This window comes from Gallus gallus, chromosome 8, assembly GCF_016699485.2.
Source record: "Gallus gallus isolate bGalGal1 chromosome 8, bGalGal1.mat.broiler.GRCg7b, whole genome shotgun sequence".
Taxonomy (NCBI): Eukaryota; Metazoa; Chordata; class Aves; order Galliformes; family Phasianidae; genus Gallus; species Gallus gallus.
This window is the reverse complement of record NC_052539.1, coordinates 1,339,419-1,356,266: the sequence shown is the minus strand read 5'-3', so window position 1 is coordinate 1,356,266 and position 16,848 is coordinate 1,339,419. Positions and strand designations below refer to the sequence as shown.

General features: G+C 41.1%; 2 protein-coding genes across 21 annotated transcripts in view; one reads left to right on the top strand and one right to left on the bottom strand.

Annotated features, from left to right (window-relative positions):
* Nucleotides 1–635: 635 nt before the first annotated feature.
* CLCC1 (chloride channel CLIC like 1) lies at nucleotides 636–16,643 on the top strand. Of its 5 annotated transcripts, none has more exons than XM_422186.8 (12): nucleotides 636–734; nucleotides 940–1,108; nucleotides 2,285–2,380; nucleotides 3,138–3,245; nucleotides 4,109–4,330; nucleotides 5,445–5,585; nucleotides 6,786–6,879; nucleotides 7,947–8,044; nucleotides 8,125–8,271; nucleotides 8,781–9,071; nucleotides 9,556–9,796; nucleotides 14,198–16,643. In XM_422186.8, the coding sequence occupies exons 2-11, from the start codon at nucleotides 983–985 to the stop codon at nucleotides 9,775–9,777; spliced, it is 1,545 nt and encodes a 514-aa protein (XP_422186.2). In that variant the 5' UTR covers nucleotides 636–734; nucleotides 940–982; the 3' UTR covers nucleotides 9,778–9,796; nucleotides 14,198–16,643. The 5 variants fall into 5 exon arrangements, with proteins under 5 accessions (XP_422186.2, XP_040560750.1, XP_040560752.1 ...); XM_040704816.2 differs by having other exon boundaries at nucleotides 923–1,108; XM_040704818.2 differs by having other exon boundaries at nucleotides 914–1,108.
* The window catches only part of GPSM2 (G protein signaling modulator 2), a 39,090-nt gene continuing 33,588 nt past the window's right edge, over nucleotides 11,347–16,848 (bottom strand). For all 16 annotated transcript variants that reach the window (XM_046944600.1, XM_046944601.1, XM_046944602.1 and 13 more), the window contains 5 exons: nucleotides 16,624–16,694; nucleotides 15,099–15,275; nucleotides 14,180–14,342; nucleotides 13,842–14,059; nucleotides 11,347–11,955 (listed from right to left, as the gene is read on the bottom strand). In XM_046944600.1, the coding sequence (XP_046800556.1) occupies nucleotides 11,791–11,955; nucleotides 13,842–14,059; nucleotides 14,180–14,342; nucleotides 15,099–15,275; nucleotides 16,624–16,694 (794 nt within the window). In that variant the 3' untranslated portion in view covers nucleotides 11,347–11,790. The remainder of the gene's footprint in view (nucleotides 11,956–13,841; nucleotides 14,060–14,179; nucleotides 14,343–15,098; nucleotides 15,276–16,623; nucleotides 16,695–16,848) is intronic.

The window sequence follows — 16,848 nt, the reverse complement described above, 5'->3', positions numbered from 1 at the left end:
GCTTTGCAGGAGGGCAGGGCTTCTCCCTGTTCATTTCTCCAGCTCCTGCACACCTGTGCTCAGGGCAGGCAGCCTGTTTACTGCTAAGCTACCTCTGTCAGAATTATTACAGCTTGTGGTGTTAGAGAGGGCCTAATTCTACATCACTGTGTCCTTGATGCTGTGGGAGTCTCAGTTGTCTGTGTGTGAGAGAATCTCGCCTGTGCTTTTATTTACTGTAACTCTGGGATCCCTGAGGGAGGAGTGGGAGGGGGATCTTTCTTATTTACGAAGGATTGAAACAGTAGACTGAGTGTGGGGAAGGGGAACAGTAATGCAGAGTAACAGCGAGGTAAGAGTGGCTGCATCATCTCTCGGAGCGGTGTACGGTGTCCGCGTACCCGGCGTTTAGCTTCAGAACGTGCCGGCGCAGAGCTGCGCTGCCTGCCGCGTTGCCGCCTTCCCGCCCCGCCGGCCCGCTCTTGGCTTTCCCGCCTCGCTGCATTCCTGCCGCCGTGCGGTGCCCGCGCGCAGCTGTCCCTGAGGTGACTGACGGCGCGCGGCCCTTCCGCCCCGCTCGCTCTCCGTGCCCTGAGGGGCCGGGCTGCGCCTGCGCTCCTCGCGGAGGGGCTACGCGGCGGGGGAGGCGGTGTAAGGGGCGGGGAGAAGTCGCCGGCCCTCCGAGCCGGCCCGGGGCTGGCGGTGCGGCGTGCCCGGGGTTAGGGGGGCGCGGCGAGACAGTCTGCGGCGCTCAGGTACGAGGGGCCGCGCGAGGCCTGGTGCGGGCGCTGGGCGCGAGGCCGAGCGGCGACCGTTGGGGCGGCGGCTGTGGCGGCGCCTCTGACGGGAGGGGCCGGGCCGGGCGGGTTGCGAGGCCCTGAGGAGAGGGCGGGAGCGGCGACGGTGACGAGAACGTTTGCTCCGTGTTGTGCAGCCGTTTCAGTCCTCGCGCGGCAGCAGCTCCCCCTCCACCGCCGCGAAGCCCCGCGCTGTGGGTGCAGCGATGCTGGTGCTGGTGCTGTGCGCGGCCGTGCTGGCGGGCGGCGGGGCCCAGGACGACGACTGGATCGATCCTACGGATATGCTCAACTACGACGCGGCGTCGGGAACGATGAGAAGGCCTTACAAGGTGCGAGAAGCGCTTGAGTGTCTGTCTGTCTGTCCTGAGCCGTGTCGTGTTGAGGGGTTGCTCTTAAATCGCTCACTTATGAAATATTAGACTTGTGCTCTTTTTATCATTCTGTGAAGATACGTTTTGGTCTGTAAACAGAAAAGAATTGTACATCTGTACCTCTGTTCTGGGAAGTGCTGTGCTGAGTGGCTCTCTCTGGGCACTGGAGCACAGCGTTATGTGTGAAAATGAAGCATCTAGTTAATGGGTAACGTTTGCATTAAGCTATCAAACTCCCCACTAATATAGGGGTATAACCTGTTTGTTGCATGAGGGTGTTGTGAAACTCAACGGAGTTCTACTGTGCTGGGCATCAGAGCCTTCAGAAGGAAGATCAGAACTGGGGCATTGCTGTGCTGTTAGTACGCTGAGAACATGGAGAATATGAAATATGAAAATACGATTTTAGGATGGTGAATCCTACTCTGTTGGTTTGTTTGAGGAGCAGACTGTACACGTTTTGCAAGGCGCGTGTTGATAGTCCGTGTCACATAGAGCACTGTAAGCTATGGCTGGCTGCATGAGCACCCTTGTCATTCTTGAGCTTTAAATTTTGGTTTTGTAATCTTGAATAACTCTTAAGTATTTCAGAACGTTGTTTTACAGACTTTATAAAGTGCATAGCACGTTGTCTTTGTAATTCTTGTGAAGAGGACAGTTCCCAGAGCCTTGCGATGCTACTTCAGGGTGAAGGGGGAAACTGGAAAGTTGAGGAAGGCACACAACAAGGAATGCAGCTCTGTTGACTTTCAGTCTGGCTGTATGGCCAGCGGGGCTGGGGATTTGGGCTGGCTGGAAGCTGCCCCTTCATTCGCTGAGTCAGTGTTAGCCAGGCATTATCTAATCTGATGCACTGGGGCTCGTGTGCTCAGCAGCGCTCAGCCAAGGGGAAAGGGCGAGACCTCTCCTTTTGGGGGCAGCATGCAGGCAGGCGTAAGGCAGCTGTTGGTTTGGAGCCTGAAATAACAGCAGAGAAGCAATGGAATGTAGCTGAGAGCATTTGCAGAGAAGACCAACTCTCATGTTTTAGCATCTTTGCTCCTGCCGGTCAGCGACCCGTCTGTAGAAGTGCAACATGGCACGTTGACTAAATTCTTGGATTCTGAAAGTTTGTTTTTTCTTATGCAACTTCAGGTAAACTATCATGATTCTGAGGATAAAACAGTGGATGGAATCATCAGTGAAAACTTATCAAGTTGTTCCAGGGAAGTGGATTCTTTGCAGCAGAAGGTTTGTTATGAAACTTCAGAATATTTTCCAGTCTCTAGTTTGTGCCTGATGCAGAGGTGATAGATGACACAGGTAGCATAGAGAATTGTCAGTTTGGTTTGGGAAACAGCGCATTATTTAGAGGGAACCCCTCTGTGTGACTTCAGAGGATAGACTGGAAGTGGTTTGATTTCAGTTCCAAGTTACTGCTTTGTCTGTTAAGGGCTGACTTTGCCTTTGAGCTGTTCAGTTCTGGTAGGTTTGAAGGGCTGGGCTGTGGGTACGAAGAGCACTCTTGTGGCTGCCTGCAGTGTGCGGTGGCAGCAGCTCTCAGAAGCCCCCTGAGCGCCCCACACTGCTGCTTCCTTTGAGGTCAGAAGGATGCAGTGATGCTTGCGTAGCCCTCAGCTGTTTGAAGACCCCATGTGAAATGGAATGTTGGTATTGTTCTACTTGATATGTTTATATGGTAAAAACTTTAAATTTAAGGAGATCTGGATCTGTAGTTTTTCTAGTTCTACTGACGTTGGCATTCAAACCATTTCACTACCAGGTGTGAAATCCCCAGTACTGGCCAATGCCACAGAAAGCAGCAGCAGCAGCGTGAAAAGCTCTTTAGCAACTGATTTGTGCCTGATGTACTGACTGTGGGATTATTGCTTAGCTAAAGAAACGTGATCCTGTTAATCATGAGTTTCTTATGTTGGTGATATTTGTTTATTCTGTGAACCAAACAATGTTTGAGCAGCAAGTGAGTGGAAGTGTCTTTACGTTGTAGATTGCGGAATGCGAGAAGAGGAACGCCAAATCTCATGAAAGCCGGAGCTTTTATATTTTTAAGCGGTACTTGAATAAGATTTTAAATGAAGCCAGAAAACTTGGCCTTGTGAGTATCTGAAAATGGATTAAAATCAAGTTTGAATTCATTCTGACATACTCCAAATTAAAATGAAGGAAGCTGAATTGTGAATTAAAAAATGATGGAAGTATGTGCATGCAGTATTGCTGTCAGAGTTTGTGCTGTTTGCTCTCGGGAGGCACAGTTGTCCCTTTATCTGTGAGGCATCCAGGGGCAGTGTGTGTGAGTTGAGAACAGAATGCAGTATCTGTTGCTGGGGTGCAGCAGTGCCTGGTAATGCCCTGTCCGGGTCACCTCAGCAGTCGTTAAACTCGGGAGAGCCAGATTCCTTATTTGCTTGTGGTAGCGCTTGTAGGCTTCTCTTTAAGACTAGCTGGGAGTAGCAGCTTTGAGTGTGCACGTAAGAATCACCACATCTATTTCTTCGTTTTATTGCCTTTGGAGAGATACTTTTTATTTTATCCAGGGGCAGAACAATAATTTTTTAGCAATTGGTGAAATGAATATTTTAGAAGAACATTACATTTAGCAGTGTGATGTTTCTTGTTTTCCTATTTAAAAGCTTCTGTCTGTGTTACCCAGTCATGAAGAAGTTCAGTGGCACCCACAGCACGTCAGTCATGAATGCCTGTCAATGAGAAGTGGTTGTAAAACTTAAATCTGTAAAAACAGGGGAGATGGCCCAGTGCGTCACTTTTAGGTTTTTGCAGTAGAGCTGAAAGACAACAAAACAGCTGCATTTTTGTTTTACGTAGGTCTTCATCCTGCATTCCACCACAAAAGGTGGCCGGTAGATAATCAGGATTTTGCAGGGGAATACCATTTTTCTTACGTGTGTGTTAGAGGTTGCCTATTGGAAGTACAATTGTTTTGTCTTGCTTTTAATTCAGCCCGAGGGAAACACGGACCAAGTGCATTACGATGCCGAGATTATCCTTACAAAGCAGACGCATCTGGAGATCCTCCGGTTCCTGCAGGAGGAAGCGTGGCAGTCAGGTGCTGTGGATGACGCGCTTAGCAATATTTTGATCAATTTTAAGCACCACGATTATAATGCTTGGCACTGGAGATTCGAAGACACCTTTGGAATTGATCTGTATAATATGTTTATGGTAAGAGAAGAAGAAAGGCAATACACTTGTGTGAATTACTGTTTTCTGCTGTTTCTTTGTGAAGCAATATTACCACCTTAACTCTGCATGAAAACCTGTTGTAAGCTCTCGCTTTGTGGTTGTTGAAGCTGTAGGGCAGGCAGTTATTTGAAGCACAAATTGAACTTTTTTATTCCTCTGGTCTTCTTTTCTGCTTGTGGCATTGAGATTGTTTTTTTCTGGAATGCATTCTTTTTTTTTTTCCTTGGTTTTTTTTTTTTTTTTTAATCTTTCATGTCTGTGCTGTGGGCCTCTTTGGGCTCTGTTATTTGTTTGTCATCATGACTTATGTTCGTAATGCACAGGTTATCAGTTGTCCAGATCTGTCTCTTGTTCAAATAGATGCTGTAGCTGCTGGCTTCTGTAGGAGTTGGAATGTATTTCTATTGAGAGTAGCATCTATTTGAGGTCTGAGATTTTATAGGCTAGAGTTTTTGTGAGTTATGTGGAAAAATTTTATGCACTGTTGTGTAGTGTGGAAATATCATATCCTTTAAAATGGAGATGCGAAGTGCTGAACTGAGGATAAGCTGAAGTTCTTGGAATAAATCTTTACAAAATATGCTATTATTTGTGAGCTAAAAAGATCTTGAAAGTAGCTTGTCTGGCTGTGGGGAGTCCCTTGGTGCCTGATGAAAAAGCAAGCTGTCATCAGTGCCACTTTGGTCCTAGCAGTCCTCAGATGGAAAAAGGCTGTGAAGTGCTTCTCTGTGGTTTTGCTGCTGGTACTTAGAACATAACTTGATCTCCTAACCAACCCACAGCAGGTGGCAGCAGTCACTCTGTGATTCACACTGTGTGCTTTGCAACTCAAGTGCTGAATTATACCAATTTTGTGAATATAAATTCTAATAGGTAATGTTATAAATAGCATTAGGAAGAAAAAGCAAAATAATCAGAACAGCGACACTTTTTTACTTGGTACTGCAGCAGGTATGCTGTGAAAGCAGTAAGTTTTTCAGCTGCTCTGTGTAAATGATGCCAGTAAAAACGAAAGCTGGGAATTCCTTCAAATGTACACAGAGTAAGCTTGAAAAATTCCAAATCTGAATCACAATCCCGTTTTCTTTTTCAGATACTCTTGTGCTTAGTGTGTGTTGTGGTTATAATAGCTACAGAGCTGTGGACACGTATCCATTGGTTTGTTCAGCTGAAACGTATTTTACTAATAAGTTTTCTCATCAGTTTTGCATGGAATTGGCTTTACTTATATAAGGTAAGTTTTGAAATCTTAATGGCTTTTAAGCTTAACGTTTGATAGTTATGAGGAACTTGAGATAATTTAGTTGCCTGCAAAATAAAGAAAGGGAAGAAAGGCCTGTATGTTGCTAAGTGTATTAAGCCGAACGAATGGTCCTTGCTACAGAGGTGCACATAAATCATAAAGCAATGGAGTGGTGATTACGCTGTGTGGGCAAGGAGCTGTGCTCCTTGACTTGAATTTAATTAATCATCATTTAATAGGTGATTGCTAGACCAGAGATAAATGCTTCATTAGTGATCATGGAGCAGCTGACTGAACGATGGCATTGCTCTTAATGACAAGGAACTTGTCCTACTGAGTTGTAGCCTGACACTAAATGTGGGGCCTCAGGATCTCCCTGTGGCTTATCACAGCCCAGAGCAGGGGAGTGCCACAGTGGGATGGCTCTTGAACACCAGGGGACTTGCTTGGAGTCACTGAATGTCAGAATTTTTCAGCTGATGGTTTGCTTGGAATTTTTTTCTGCTGGATTTTCAGTTGCAATCTGTAAGGCAAAATTAAAATGAATGCAGGTGTTTGTGTTAATGGAGTTATTTAAAAAACAGGAAAGAAAGTTGTGATGTTTTAGTAGGTTCATAGCAGCTGTCTCCAGTTTTAAACCAGAAACCTTTTCAAGGTGAGATCATGTCAGATTGCTTTTGCCTTGAATTTATATCTTTAAATATTAAAGTTTGCTGTTTGGGTAATTCAAACTCCATGCGGAGAATAAATCAGAGGTAGCTGTGGTGGTAGGTCTTTGTCCATCCCCAAGAGGTGCTTATAACCTAACTGTGTCTAGGTAACAAGCTTTTGTGATAGCATTGCCCAGGTAATTCCCACACAGCTGTGGGAATCCTGTGCCCAACACCCTGTGTGGCACAGCAGGTTGCTGCATGGCAGATGGCTTGGGCACCGTGCCCGACTGGCAGCAGGGCCATTCAGGGCCCAGTGTGCGCTCTGCCTCAGGCCCAGGGTTGTGGAGCTGCCTTGGAGCCGTCCCAAGGGCTGTGCTGCTGGTGGCAGTGGCATCTTTGTTTGAAGCAGTCACTGCCTTCTGAAAATTATTTCTGTCCCTACTAAGAAACTTTGAACTGAGTTTATTTTGCTTTTTCAGGTATGTGATGAATCTTAATCTGTCTTTATTTCTCACAATTATTTGTGATTCTCTTGCAGCGGGCTTTTGCACAGCATCAAGCAGAAATTGCCAAAATGGGGCAATTTGATAACATCTGTGCTGAGAAGTTGGACTGGAGAGAGAGCCTTATTGGTAAATATGCTTTTTCACTGTTTTGTAGTAGGCTTTAAGATCACAAAATATTCAGTAAATGTGTCCAAAATACTCTAATTTCTTTGTGAATTGTAAGTATGCTGAATGTTCTTGAGCAATACACAATTGTGAGGTTTCACTGTTCTTTCTTTTCTAGCCTTTGAAGGAGAGCTGACATCAAAAATGATGTTCTTAGAGGTTGTCACTGAGTTGCTTCTTTTCCATCTAAACTTGACATGTGAATGTTCCGCCAGCTGCTCTCCCTGGCACCACTCAGTGTAGGTTACTGAAGATAGGACGGCAGAATTAAAGTTAGTTTTTCATCAGCCACTCATGTGAATGCAGCAATTGATATGCAACTATTTAATCTACTTCTGTTATTTTACAGAGATGGCTGAATTGTGTTGTTATTGACTGGCATTTATTATTCTGTACTATAGCAGGTAGATTAATCATGCCTGTCGTTGTGGTCTTGCCTTTGAAATGTAGTGGCTGTGATTGCTCTGTTTGTGTTAAATTTCAGTGGATTATGATATGACTTCACTGAAATCAAACAACAGAAACACTGATGTCATAGATTTCTTAAAGCTTTGACTTAAGGAGAAAGTCCTTCTGCTCACTCAAATTTTCTCCTGAAATCTAGCATATACATTCTTAAGCATACTTGCAGCCTGACAGATAAGTAATAACACTCAACATTGCTTCTGTTTCAATGGCCATAGACAAAACGTGCCAGATATGAACTGTTCCCACAGGCTGTGCTTATTTTTCATCTATGATTTCTAGGCACTCAGTTCATCTACTAAAGAGAACTTTCATGACTAAGCATAGGAAAACTATAGTTCCTTCTCCTTCTTGCCTGCTTTCCCTCCCTGTCCTGGGTCCCTTTGACTGGATAAATTGCACAACCAAGCTAACCTCTGGTTGTAGAACACAAATCTTGGCCTTGAACCATATCTAGAAGATTTCTCTTCCATCTGTAGTTGAAGTGTTACTTCTTGTATTACTACTGTGTCATAAAATATGTTTTAACAAGTAGTGAAAATGCATCCCTGCTTTGACTTCAGGATGGCTCAGAAGACAGTGGACATATCAGGACGATCCCTGTCAGAAGTACTATGAAACTCTGCTAGTAAACCCTGTTTTGCTGGTTCCACCAACAAAGGTAAAAGCCAGACCCAGAGAGACTCTTTGTGTTTCCTTGTCACCCGTCCCAACACCAGGCTTGTGTTTGTTCTTCTCTAGGCATTGGCTATTACTTTTACCACCTTTGTAACTGAGCCTTTGAAGCATGTGGGACAAGGTATTGGTGAGTTCATCAGAGCGCTTATGAAGGAGATACCACTGATTCTGCAGGTTCCGGTGCTAATCATGATGGCTCTGTTCATTCTGGTTTGTATGCACTAATAGTATTTAGAAGCTCAAATTTATTTTTACATATTAAATTTATTTAGGTATTATTATTTATTTCTTATTTGTACTGTTGAACAGATTTCATTGCACAGGTGAAATTATTTGTACGAGGAATTTTTTCCGTGGCAAAATCTTTTTAAGTTCAGTTTGGGATAAAATAGCATTAAACTGCATGAAATCCCAGACTCTGTGACAGTTTACTTCAACTTTGTTCCCATTTCTTTCTTAAGATTCATTACACAGTGATGTGTGACATTGCATTTTGTACATGAAAGCAGTGAGTTAGACCCTTCAGTGTCTTTATTGTAGCACGAAAGATGAATTAAAATGTGGCAGCTGATGTGCCGTGCAGAAAATTTTAGTGTAGCCATTTGATCATCAGTAGTTCAATTTCAGTATTTTTTAGTTTTATGGCTTTGAATTCTGTATGAAAACTGTAGGCTGCAACTGTTTAGAGTTTTTGTTTTGCTTCGTCTTCTCTCCTCCAGGCTTTCTGCTATGGTGCAGCATCATCAGTGTCTGTGATAAGATGTTTAATGCCTTCTCAGAAGAAGAGGCTTCCTCTACCTGACAGCCAGCGGGAGGAAATAGACTTCAGCCAGTATGATGGGAGTAAATCCGATGGCTACTATTCACAGAAGACTCCTAGCATTTACAGAGGTCCATACGACAGAGATGTTCAAATGAAACCTGGAAGTAGCAGCAGCAGTCCTGATGTGCTACATGCGAGTGCCGAGCCAGATACGCAAGTAGAAGATGCTCAAAAACCAGAAGCTGGTGTACGTTAGTCTTGGCGCTCCTTGGGAATAGGTTTGATAGATTTCAGTGGCATCTGCTAGAATGTGCTTAAGCAACAAGCTTAACTCAGATCTGTTGGCGAACATGTAGTTGTTGCCCTATAAGGAGCTATAGATTATCTTGTGTGTGCTTTATTCTGGAAAATATGGAGCCATGGTTAACCGTGGCAGGAACCTCCTGAATTAAAACACTTAAACACTGTACTGTCAGGGAAGATAGGTTACCCACCGAAGGGGAAAGAAGAAAACTTTTCTGTGAATTACAGAAAATTAAAAACAGATTTATACTCTAGATTGTGCTTATTCCATGGAAGGTTTCCCTGTGGGGGAAAAAAAAAAAAGAGTATTGATAATGCTTTGAAGTTCGGAAATTTCAGGCAGTTCTGTCTCTGGAATTGAGAGGCACTCAAAGCTACAGAGACCATCAGTTTGGGTCGCTTGGTTAATAACTTATTAATTTTTACAGAATAGATTGCACACTGAAGCTGAAGTTAGTAGACTAGAAACTTCTCCAGCTGCAACCCTTACCGGAGAAAAGGCACTAGAGCATGAGAAGCAGCGGACAGATAAAGAGCAAGAGACTGGAAAAAACTGTGATCCTAACAGAAACGTGGAAGAACAAAGTTGTGCAGCAAGACCAGCTGAAGAGAGGAAGAGCAGTACGTGCGAGTCACAGGAAGGAGACTGAGGAGTCCCCACGCTCTGTGGTAAGTTTTGTCTAACCTGTAATTATCACACACTTGCTAGCTCTGTTCTAGTTCTCAGATGGAGAGGAGAGCTCATTAAGCTAATGAGAACTCATCTTTGGCCAGAATATTAGTAAGTATAGCAATAAGGTGGGGTTTTATAGCACAAGATTATTGTGTTCTTGTGAAACGTGAAAGGAATGGATTTTTAAGTATGCAAGCAGCCAGGAGAACAGCCTTGTGGCTGTGGCTGCTTGCTTAACATAAAGATTGTGTGACACGTTACGAGTAAAAGTAGATACTCTGTGGTAGGAAAGCACAGATATTCTGTGATGTGCAAAAATGAGGTTAATCTGGTTAACTGGAAAACCACTTGAAGAAAGTTGCTGATAGTCATACATCACTCATATAGGAATAATTGCAGCTAAAAGTGAGGTTTCAGGACAATACTTATTTTTTTTATGGTTTAAAATCAGTTTTCAGGAAGTAGAAACACTAATCATCAACTCAGTTTAAGGAAATCTTAATAATGTCCTTTAACATAATCCTGTGCAGAGGTGTGAGAAACTGATGTTGTATCAGTTTGTGTCCGGGACAGCAAAAGCCGATAGGAAACACTAAAGTAAAAGTAGCAGAGATCAGCTCCATAAGGTGATGGGTCACATGTTTGGGAAAAAAGAGTTTGCATTTCTCCTTAAGAAAAAAAAAAAAAAAAGTTGTTTTTGCTTCAGTGGGAGAATCAGTTTTCAGTGCTAAAAATGCTACAAGAGAATGTAAAATCTTCAGTAACTATAAAATAGTTGGAATTGTATGGAGCCTATCTCCATAACTATTCTTAGATTGCTCTTTCACTCTGAAGCTAAAATTAAAATTGGATTCTTCCCTAGGAATTTAATACTTAAAAATTTGAAAGAAAACTTGATTTATGAATAGCCTAAGCAATCAGTTTGCCACCATTAGCATTAAGATCAGCAACACGTAACACTAGGTACCTACACATAACATACAGATCTAAGGGTTCTCGAGAAATGCAACAGTACAGGTGTCTCTTGAGGATGAACACTCACCTTTAGAGCTGTTTCTCCCAAGAAACACCCCAGCATAGCACATCTTGTTTTCAGGAGAAGTAGTGGTTGAGGTCCCGCAGTTGAGCAGCAGCCAAACGTTCGTTATTTGGGATGTTTAAAGCTCATGTACTGCAGGAAATAGCTGCTGTTCTTGGGAGTCCGCGCGAAGTGCTCACCATCCCTGTGAGACTCCTGGTGCAAGGAGTACTTGTGGTGGTGGAAACGTACCTCAGCTTTTAGAATTACACTGATTGCTGCTACTTAAAATACAAGTCTAACTTCATAAACTAGTTCTGGTTGTTCCCTGCATTATTTACTGCAGTTCCGTACTTACAGAAACATTAACAAAACGAACCCAGTATGTTTTTGAAAGATTATTTTCATTTTGAAGAGGAGTAAACCAGAGAAGATTTTGATTTAGTTAATTCTGGATTTGTTTTTTCATTAATTTACATGCTGCAGAAGCACAGGTTGGAAGAAGCAAAGACAGACTCAGTACAGAAGTAATTTCTCAATTACTTTTATTTAAAAAAGTATAAAAGAAAATGGGACCTTTCTCAGGGAGGTACAAATCAGAAAAAAAATCAAGTCTTTATCCTTATAAAGAGCATACAAACCTAAGTCCCAAGCTAGGTGTGGAAGAGATCGCACACCAGCAACAACAATACCTTGAGGGAGGAAAAAACTGCTGTTACTGTTCATAAACTAGAGGCAATTAAGAGGGAGATGCAGTAATCTGTATCTCAGACACAGCCAAAAGTAGCTGCCAGACACCAAGACAGAACTCCAACTACCAATCACAAGTGTGGTACTGCTATTATACAAAAAGTGATTTTAAAGGAGACAAAACTACTGACTGCAGTCCTTTGTAAAAAGACACGTATGTTTTTCCAGCAAACAAAAATGAAACTTAAGATGCTACTGTACAGTATGAGCCTGTGCATCTCCTCAGCTAGAACTTGGTCCTTTAATAGCAGAGGGTAAGTGGACTCTTTGTTCATCCATTCTCTTAGCTTGGGATCGTACAATGAGGCTGAAAAAGTCCTCATCTGGTACAGTTGGTCCTTTTGCAGATGATGGAGGAGCACATCTTTGATCGTCCAGTCTCGAACCCTATAGACAGACCAAGCAGTAAGGCTGTACGACTGTGTAATAATGAAATAAGCAAACAACATAAGTGGAAAAAATGACTAAAAGCTTTTCTTTTCACATTTAAAACTGTAGGCTTTGTTTCAAGATTATGACTTAATAGTTCTCAAATGAAATGATTATGTTAAAACTTCAAGCATAGTTTTCCTAACCTTTACTTAGCTGTTAAAAAAAACAGCAGTAATAGAAAAGCTGTCCTTCCTTTCACTGCTAAGGGAGTGAAAAAGAGCAACTGGGCTGTGAGATGTTGGAAAATCTGGAGACTAAGCAGACTGATACATTGTAATGACAGTGTTGCAGAGCAGTTGAGCTGTTTCTGTGCTATTTCACAGCAACTTGAGCAGGGTCAGGCTGTCACACTGTGGCCTTGGACTGTCACCTTTGAGACACAAGTGTCAAAGTCAGCTCCCCTTCTGCGTATCTGCATAAAGCAGTACCAGAAGACGGGACTGAAGTTTTCCATTCCTTTCTCCTTTTATGTTACAGATTTGTTATACACAGTACACGATATTTATTATATTAATGTCTAGATTATTTGCTTTGACTTGGAAAATTAGCCAAGTTTTTAAAACAGAAGATGATATTTCATCAGGTTGATGAACGCTGTAATTCTAGACTCAATGCCAGGTGTTGCTTCCCATGAAAGCTTAATACAGCTTAACTTTGAAGTACTCAGGAGCAGAATTTTTTTATTTGGAGATCCATAAATAAACTGTCAGGTAAAATACCAAGTCTTGTTCATTAAATTATTTTGTCCAGTTGGTATGTATACTGTGCTATCCTTGGCAGGAAAACCACTTGCGTATACGGTGAAGTATTGGTTACCATAACTTTAATGATGATCATTAATTGCCGCCGAAACTTCAATACTGAATTTTCATTTGCTGAGTTAGAATTCCTGGTATATCAGGTGTCCAGTGAACAAAGCCAGCTCCGAACACACTGACACACTCATTTGTTTTCCCTCAGTTTCAACATCCCTCCAGCTCATCATTGGTCCTTAAGTTGGTTATCATAAGTATGAAGATCAACACGATAACTTCCAGCCACTGGTTATTTAATATATATATGAACATTTTATATTTATGCTATATACAAATTATTTCTGTTCATATAACATTTAATAATTCATATACTATAATAATTATATAATTTACTGTATGATATATTATTATATATTTAACAATGCTATTTTACAATTATTAATATTAACATTATATTCTGTATTATATATTACATTATATACTATAATAGCATATTACTACTACTTTAGAATTGCAATATACTATGTTAATATATATTATACATTTAAATCAATAATGTTATAACTGTACATTACATACATATGAAATATATTAAGTATATAATAATAAATAACGAATACAATACATTTAATGTATTTAATAGCATTATATTAAATATGTTGTTTGTATATATTATCTAATATAGAATTTAATATATACTTAATATTAACGTAAGTATATAAGATATATTAAATATATATTAAATTGATTGTCCAGTGGCTGTAAGTATATAAACATAAACATAAGACCATAAATGAGGCCACGCATAAGAATGTATGTGTACATAAAAATGTATATAATCAGGCTGCATGTAGGAATATATAGGAGTATATATATTAAAATATGTATAAATATATGTTCATAGATATGACATAAACATAGTATTTTACTTTCTTACATATATGTTTGGTTTTATTTTTTAACTTTATGTCCTCATCTACCAAATCAATCTTTATCTTAAAACCTTTGTGCTAAGCCTGGAAGCCTTCTCAAAGATGTTCAATAGCAGGATGCACAAATCAAACCCCAGAAATCTCACAGCCTTACCTGGCATTTTATTAATATATCAAAGAAGTCCTCATCTAGCTCTCTGTTGTTACTGGCCATTAAGTGGCCCAGCACAGACGGACTGGTGCGGTGGTTAAGACGAAGGCCAGGCAGATTGCTAAAGCTGGCACGTTGGTCGTCGAGGCGGCGGCTCTGTGAGCTCGCAAGTAAATCCAGAAATTCATCAGTGTGGGGTGAGACTACGGAAGCAGAAAAGGCTATAAGGGAAGAAGAAGGAAAACAAATAAGCATAGAAGTTCCTCTCCATTCAAATACATTTTTAAAACAGCATTTGAAAGGGAACTGAAGTCAGCTACAGATCTTAATTTTAAAATTACATTTTTGTATTGTTTTAGGTGGAGTAGAGGATGTTGCTACTGAAGCAGCTGAGAATCTGTTCTTCTCCTGGAAGTGGCATCTCTGATCATCCATCCTGTTACTCTGGAATCGGCTCAGCAGATCAAAGAACCCTTCGTCTGCCACTGTTTCTCGACTGTTTCTCTGAAGAGGAGAAAAAAGTTAGAGGTACTTGGAACTGAGGAAGTACCTAAAAACTAGGGCAACTGCAGGGCAGTTTGATTCCAGTAATGTATTTGTAGATCTGAAATTCATTTAACTGATTTTTTTAGTCACCCATTCTTGTAGACAGATTTATCCAAAGAAGCCACATTTATAATATGGCAAATGCTGGTTCTGGAAGGTAAAATCTAGTAGAGACATTTTGTTCTCAGTAAGAAATGGTACTCTGGTTAGTGTAAGCCCACCAGGAACCCCACTGCCCATAAGCCATGAAATTTCCATTTGCTCCTTAGCTCTGTGTTCAAAACTGCTCTTCTCTCTGCGAAATCAAATGACTCCGTTTTTTTTTCTTTTTATCAACTTCCATGAAGAGTGCAGTAATCTAAAATACACAGTTAATTATAGCTTCCACTGTCTGAATCCAAAAAGCTACATTTTTTAAGTTAGGAGAAGCAGAGTCTGGGAGAAATGCTAGAAATGAAATATATGCAAGCTGACCTGTAATTTAGACAATCCCTTAGGAAAATGTAGCACTCCCAAATAGTAGGAGAGGCTTACAGCTGTCACTACCCAGGAGACAGAAGGAGAATGGCAGATTCTACATCAGCTTACAGTGTTTAACTCAAGTATATAAATAGAACTAAAAATGTTATCTGTACAAACATGTTTTCCATAGTTTTAGTCACATCAAGCTTATGTGAAGTCAAGGTTATGATCTGTACAGGACTCCAAACCTACCCTCTGAGCGCTGGGAAGGCGGCTGTCAATGGAATTACTGGCATCCTGCAGAACTTTGGAAGCGGTGCCATTTTTGTACTTTTTGCCTTTGAGTCGATTTACAAAATGCAGTTTTGCTGAAGGTTTGGCAATGAGTGGCTTCTGTTTAGCAAGAATCTCACTGTTCCAGCTCTGAACCTAAAAAAAACCAACAACCAAGAACATTTTCATCAGATATTCTTTTATTTCCTATTTGTGTATTCTTGTCCTCCCAAAACGAAACAGCTTTATGCTATTCATTTTATCCAACCAGTAGAACATAAAAACTTAGGTTTTGCTTCTGTTACTTGACCTGTGATTATTGAGATCTTGTTACCTGAATCAGGTCACTACTGTTACTGATCAATCTTATAAGTGAACCATCATCCAACAACTGATTTGACTAAAATGTGCTCATGGCCTGTGTAATCAAACATGCTGAGGGCCATGCAGAAACTGTAGGAAGAACGGAGAAAATGCCAGCAAAAGAGCCAACATGATTAACTGTCTCATTTCACTGAAAACAGCAGGGATAGCTTTACCAGTCTGACAGAGTTCCCCTAAATTTTCTTCTAAAATCAGTGTCCCGTAAATCTGATAACTTCCTCTGCAATAACAAACTTTTCTAATCAGAAAAAAAAAAGTTCTTGACCCCGTGTCAGAGCTTGTAGCCACAATCCAATCTCAGCAAAAAAGAATTCATTCTAAAGCATTAGAGGTCAACCCACGTTCCAGCTCCAAGACGACAGCATCCTGTACAATCAAACCATACTGCTAGTGTACATCGCGTTGTTCTACACATTAAAGACACTTAGGGAGTAAACTTCAGAACCTTCTACGTAAATGTCTTGAAAAGAGCCCTTTATAAGAACAAAGCCACAAAACTAGGTTAATACTTGATTATAAAAATACACATGAAGCATTTGAGTATATTTAGGGCAGACAATCACAGGCTACATATTTTAAAAGACAGCACAGACAAATGGGTTCAGAGAATAAGAAAATACAGCTGATACTGTGAAAAGCTTAAGGGTTCCCTGCAGGGAAATCCATCTGCAATAAAACCCAGGATCTTCAGAAATCAGTATCCAAAGCGGCGCTCAAAGTAACGGTGCTGCTGCAACTGCACCAGCTGTCACTGTGTAAGCTTTGAGATTTCATTTTGTATTGTTGAACATGGCAGTATGCTTTGGCTCACTTGAAAAGATGGGCATTAGGTATCCCAATATGCAGGGAAAAAATAGCAATTTCAGCTTCCCACTGGAATCATTTATGTAGAACTGCCCGCTCATATTTAAATTCTAAAGAGACTTCTCCTTGAAGACTGAGCTAAAGCTTTGGAGTTCTGTTTAGAATCACCTTCTGCATCACCCACAAACCACTCTTAAAAAAGCAATTACAGGAATTCTTTTGATGTCAGTCATCATTTTTAACATTCAACTCTAATAAAAACCTTTAGATTTCATTGCAATATCAGCAGCAGAGCCAAAAAAATAAAAGCACCAACCTTTTCTGGTGTTAATTTCATAAGTTCCATGTTCTCCATACTGTGACGACGTCCTACCCTGGGCCGGGTACCTTCAAGAAAGAAAGAAGTTCATGTTTTCTTGCCATTAAGGTTTATCGTGTCACCTTCAAAGCTGTGTCTGTGTTCATCAAATGCCCAAGATAAGCAATTCTGAGTTCCCAACTGACGAGAGAATAAATAATCAGTAGTAAAAACCACACAGAT

What these genes read in the sequence shown, in the direction of transcription:
- CLCC1 (XM_422186.8), top strand. Translation starts at nt 983, where the DNA reads ATGCTGGTGCTGGTGCTGTGCGCGGCCGTGCTGGCGGGCGGCGGGGCC. An exon ending in TGGATTCTTTGCAGCAGAAG is followed by an intron (nt 2,381 to 3,137) that starts GTTTGTTATGAA and finishes TTTACGTTGTAG; the next exon opens with ATTGCGGAATGCGAGAAGAG. An exon ending in AAGCCAGAAAACTTGGCCTT is followed by an intron (nt 3,246 to 4,108) that starts GTGAGTATCTGA and finishes CTTTTAATTCAG; the next exon opens with CCCGAGGGAAACACGGACCA.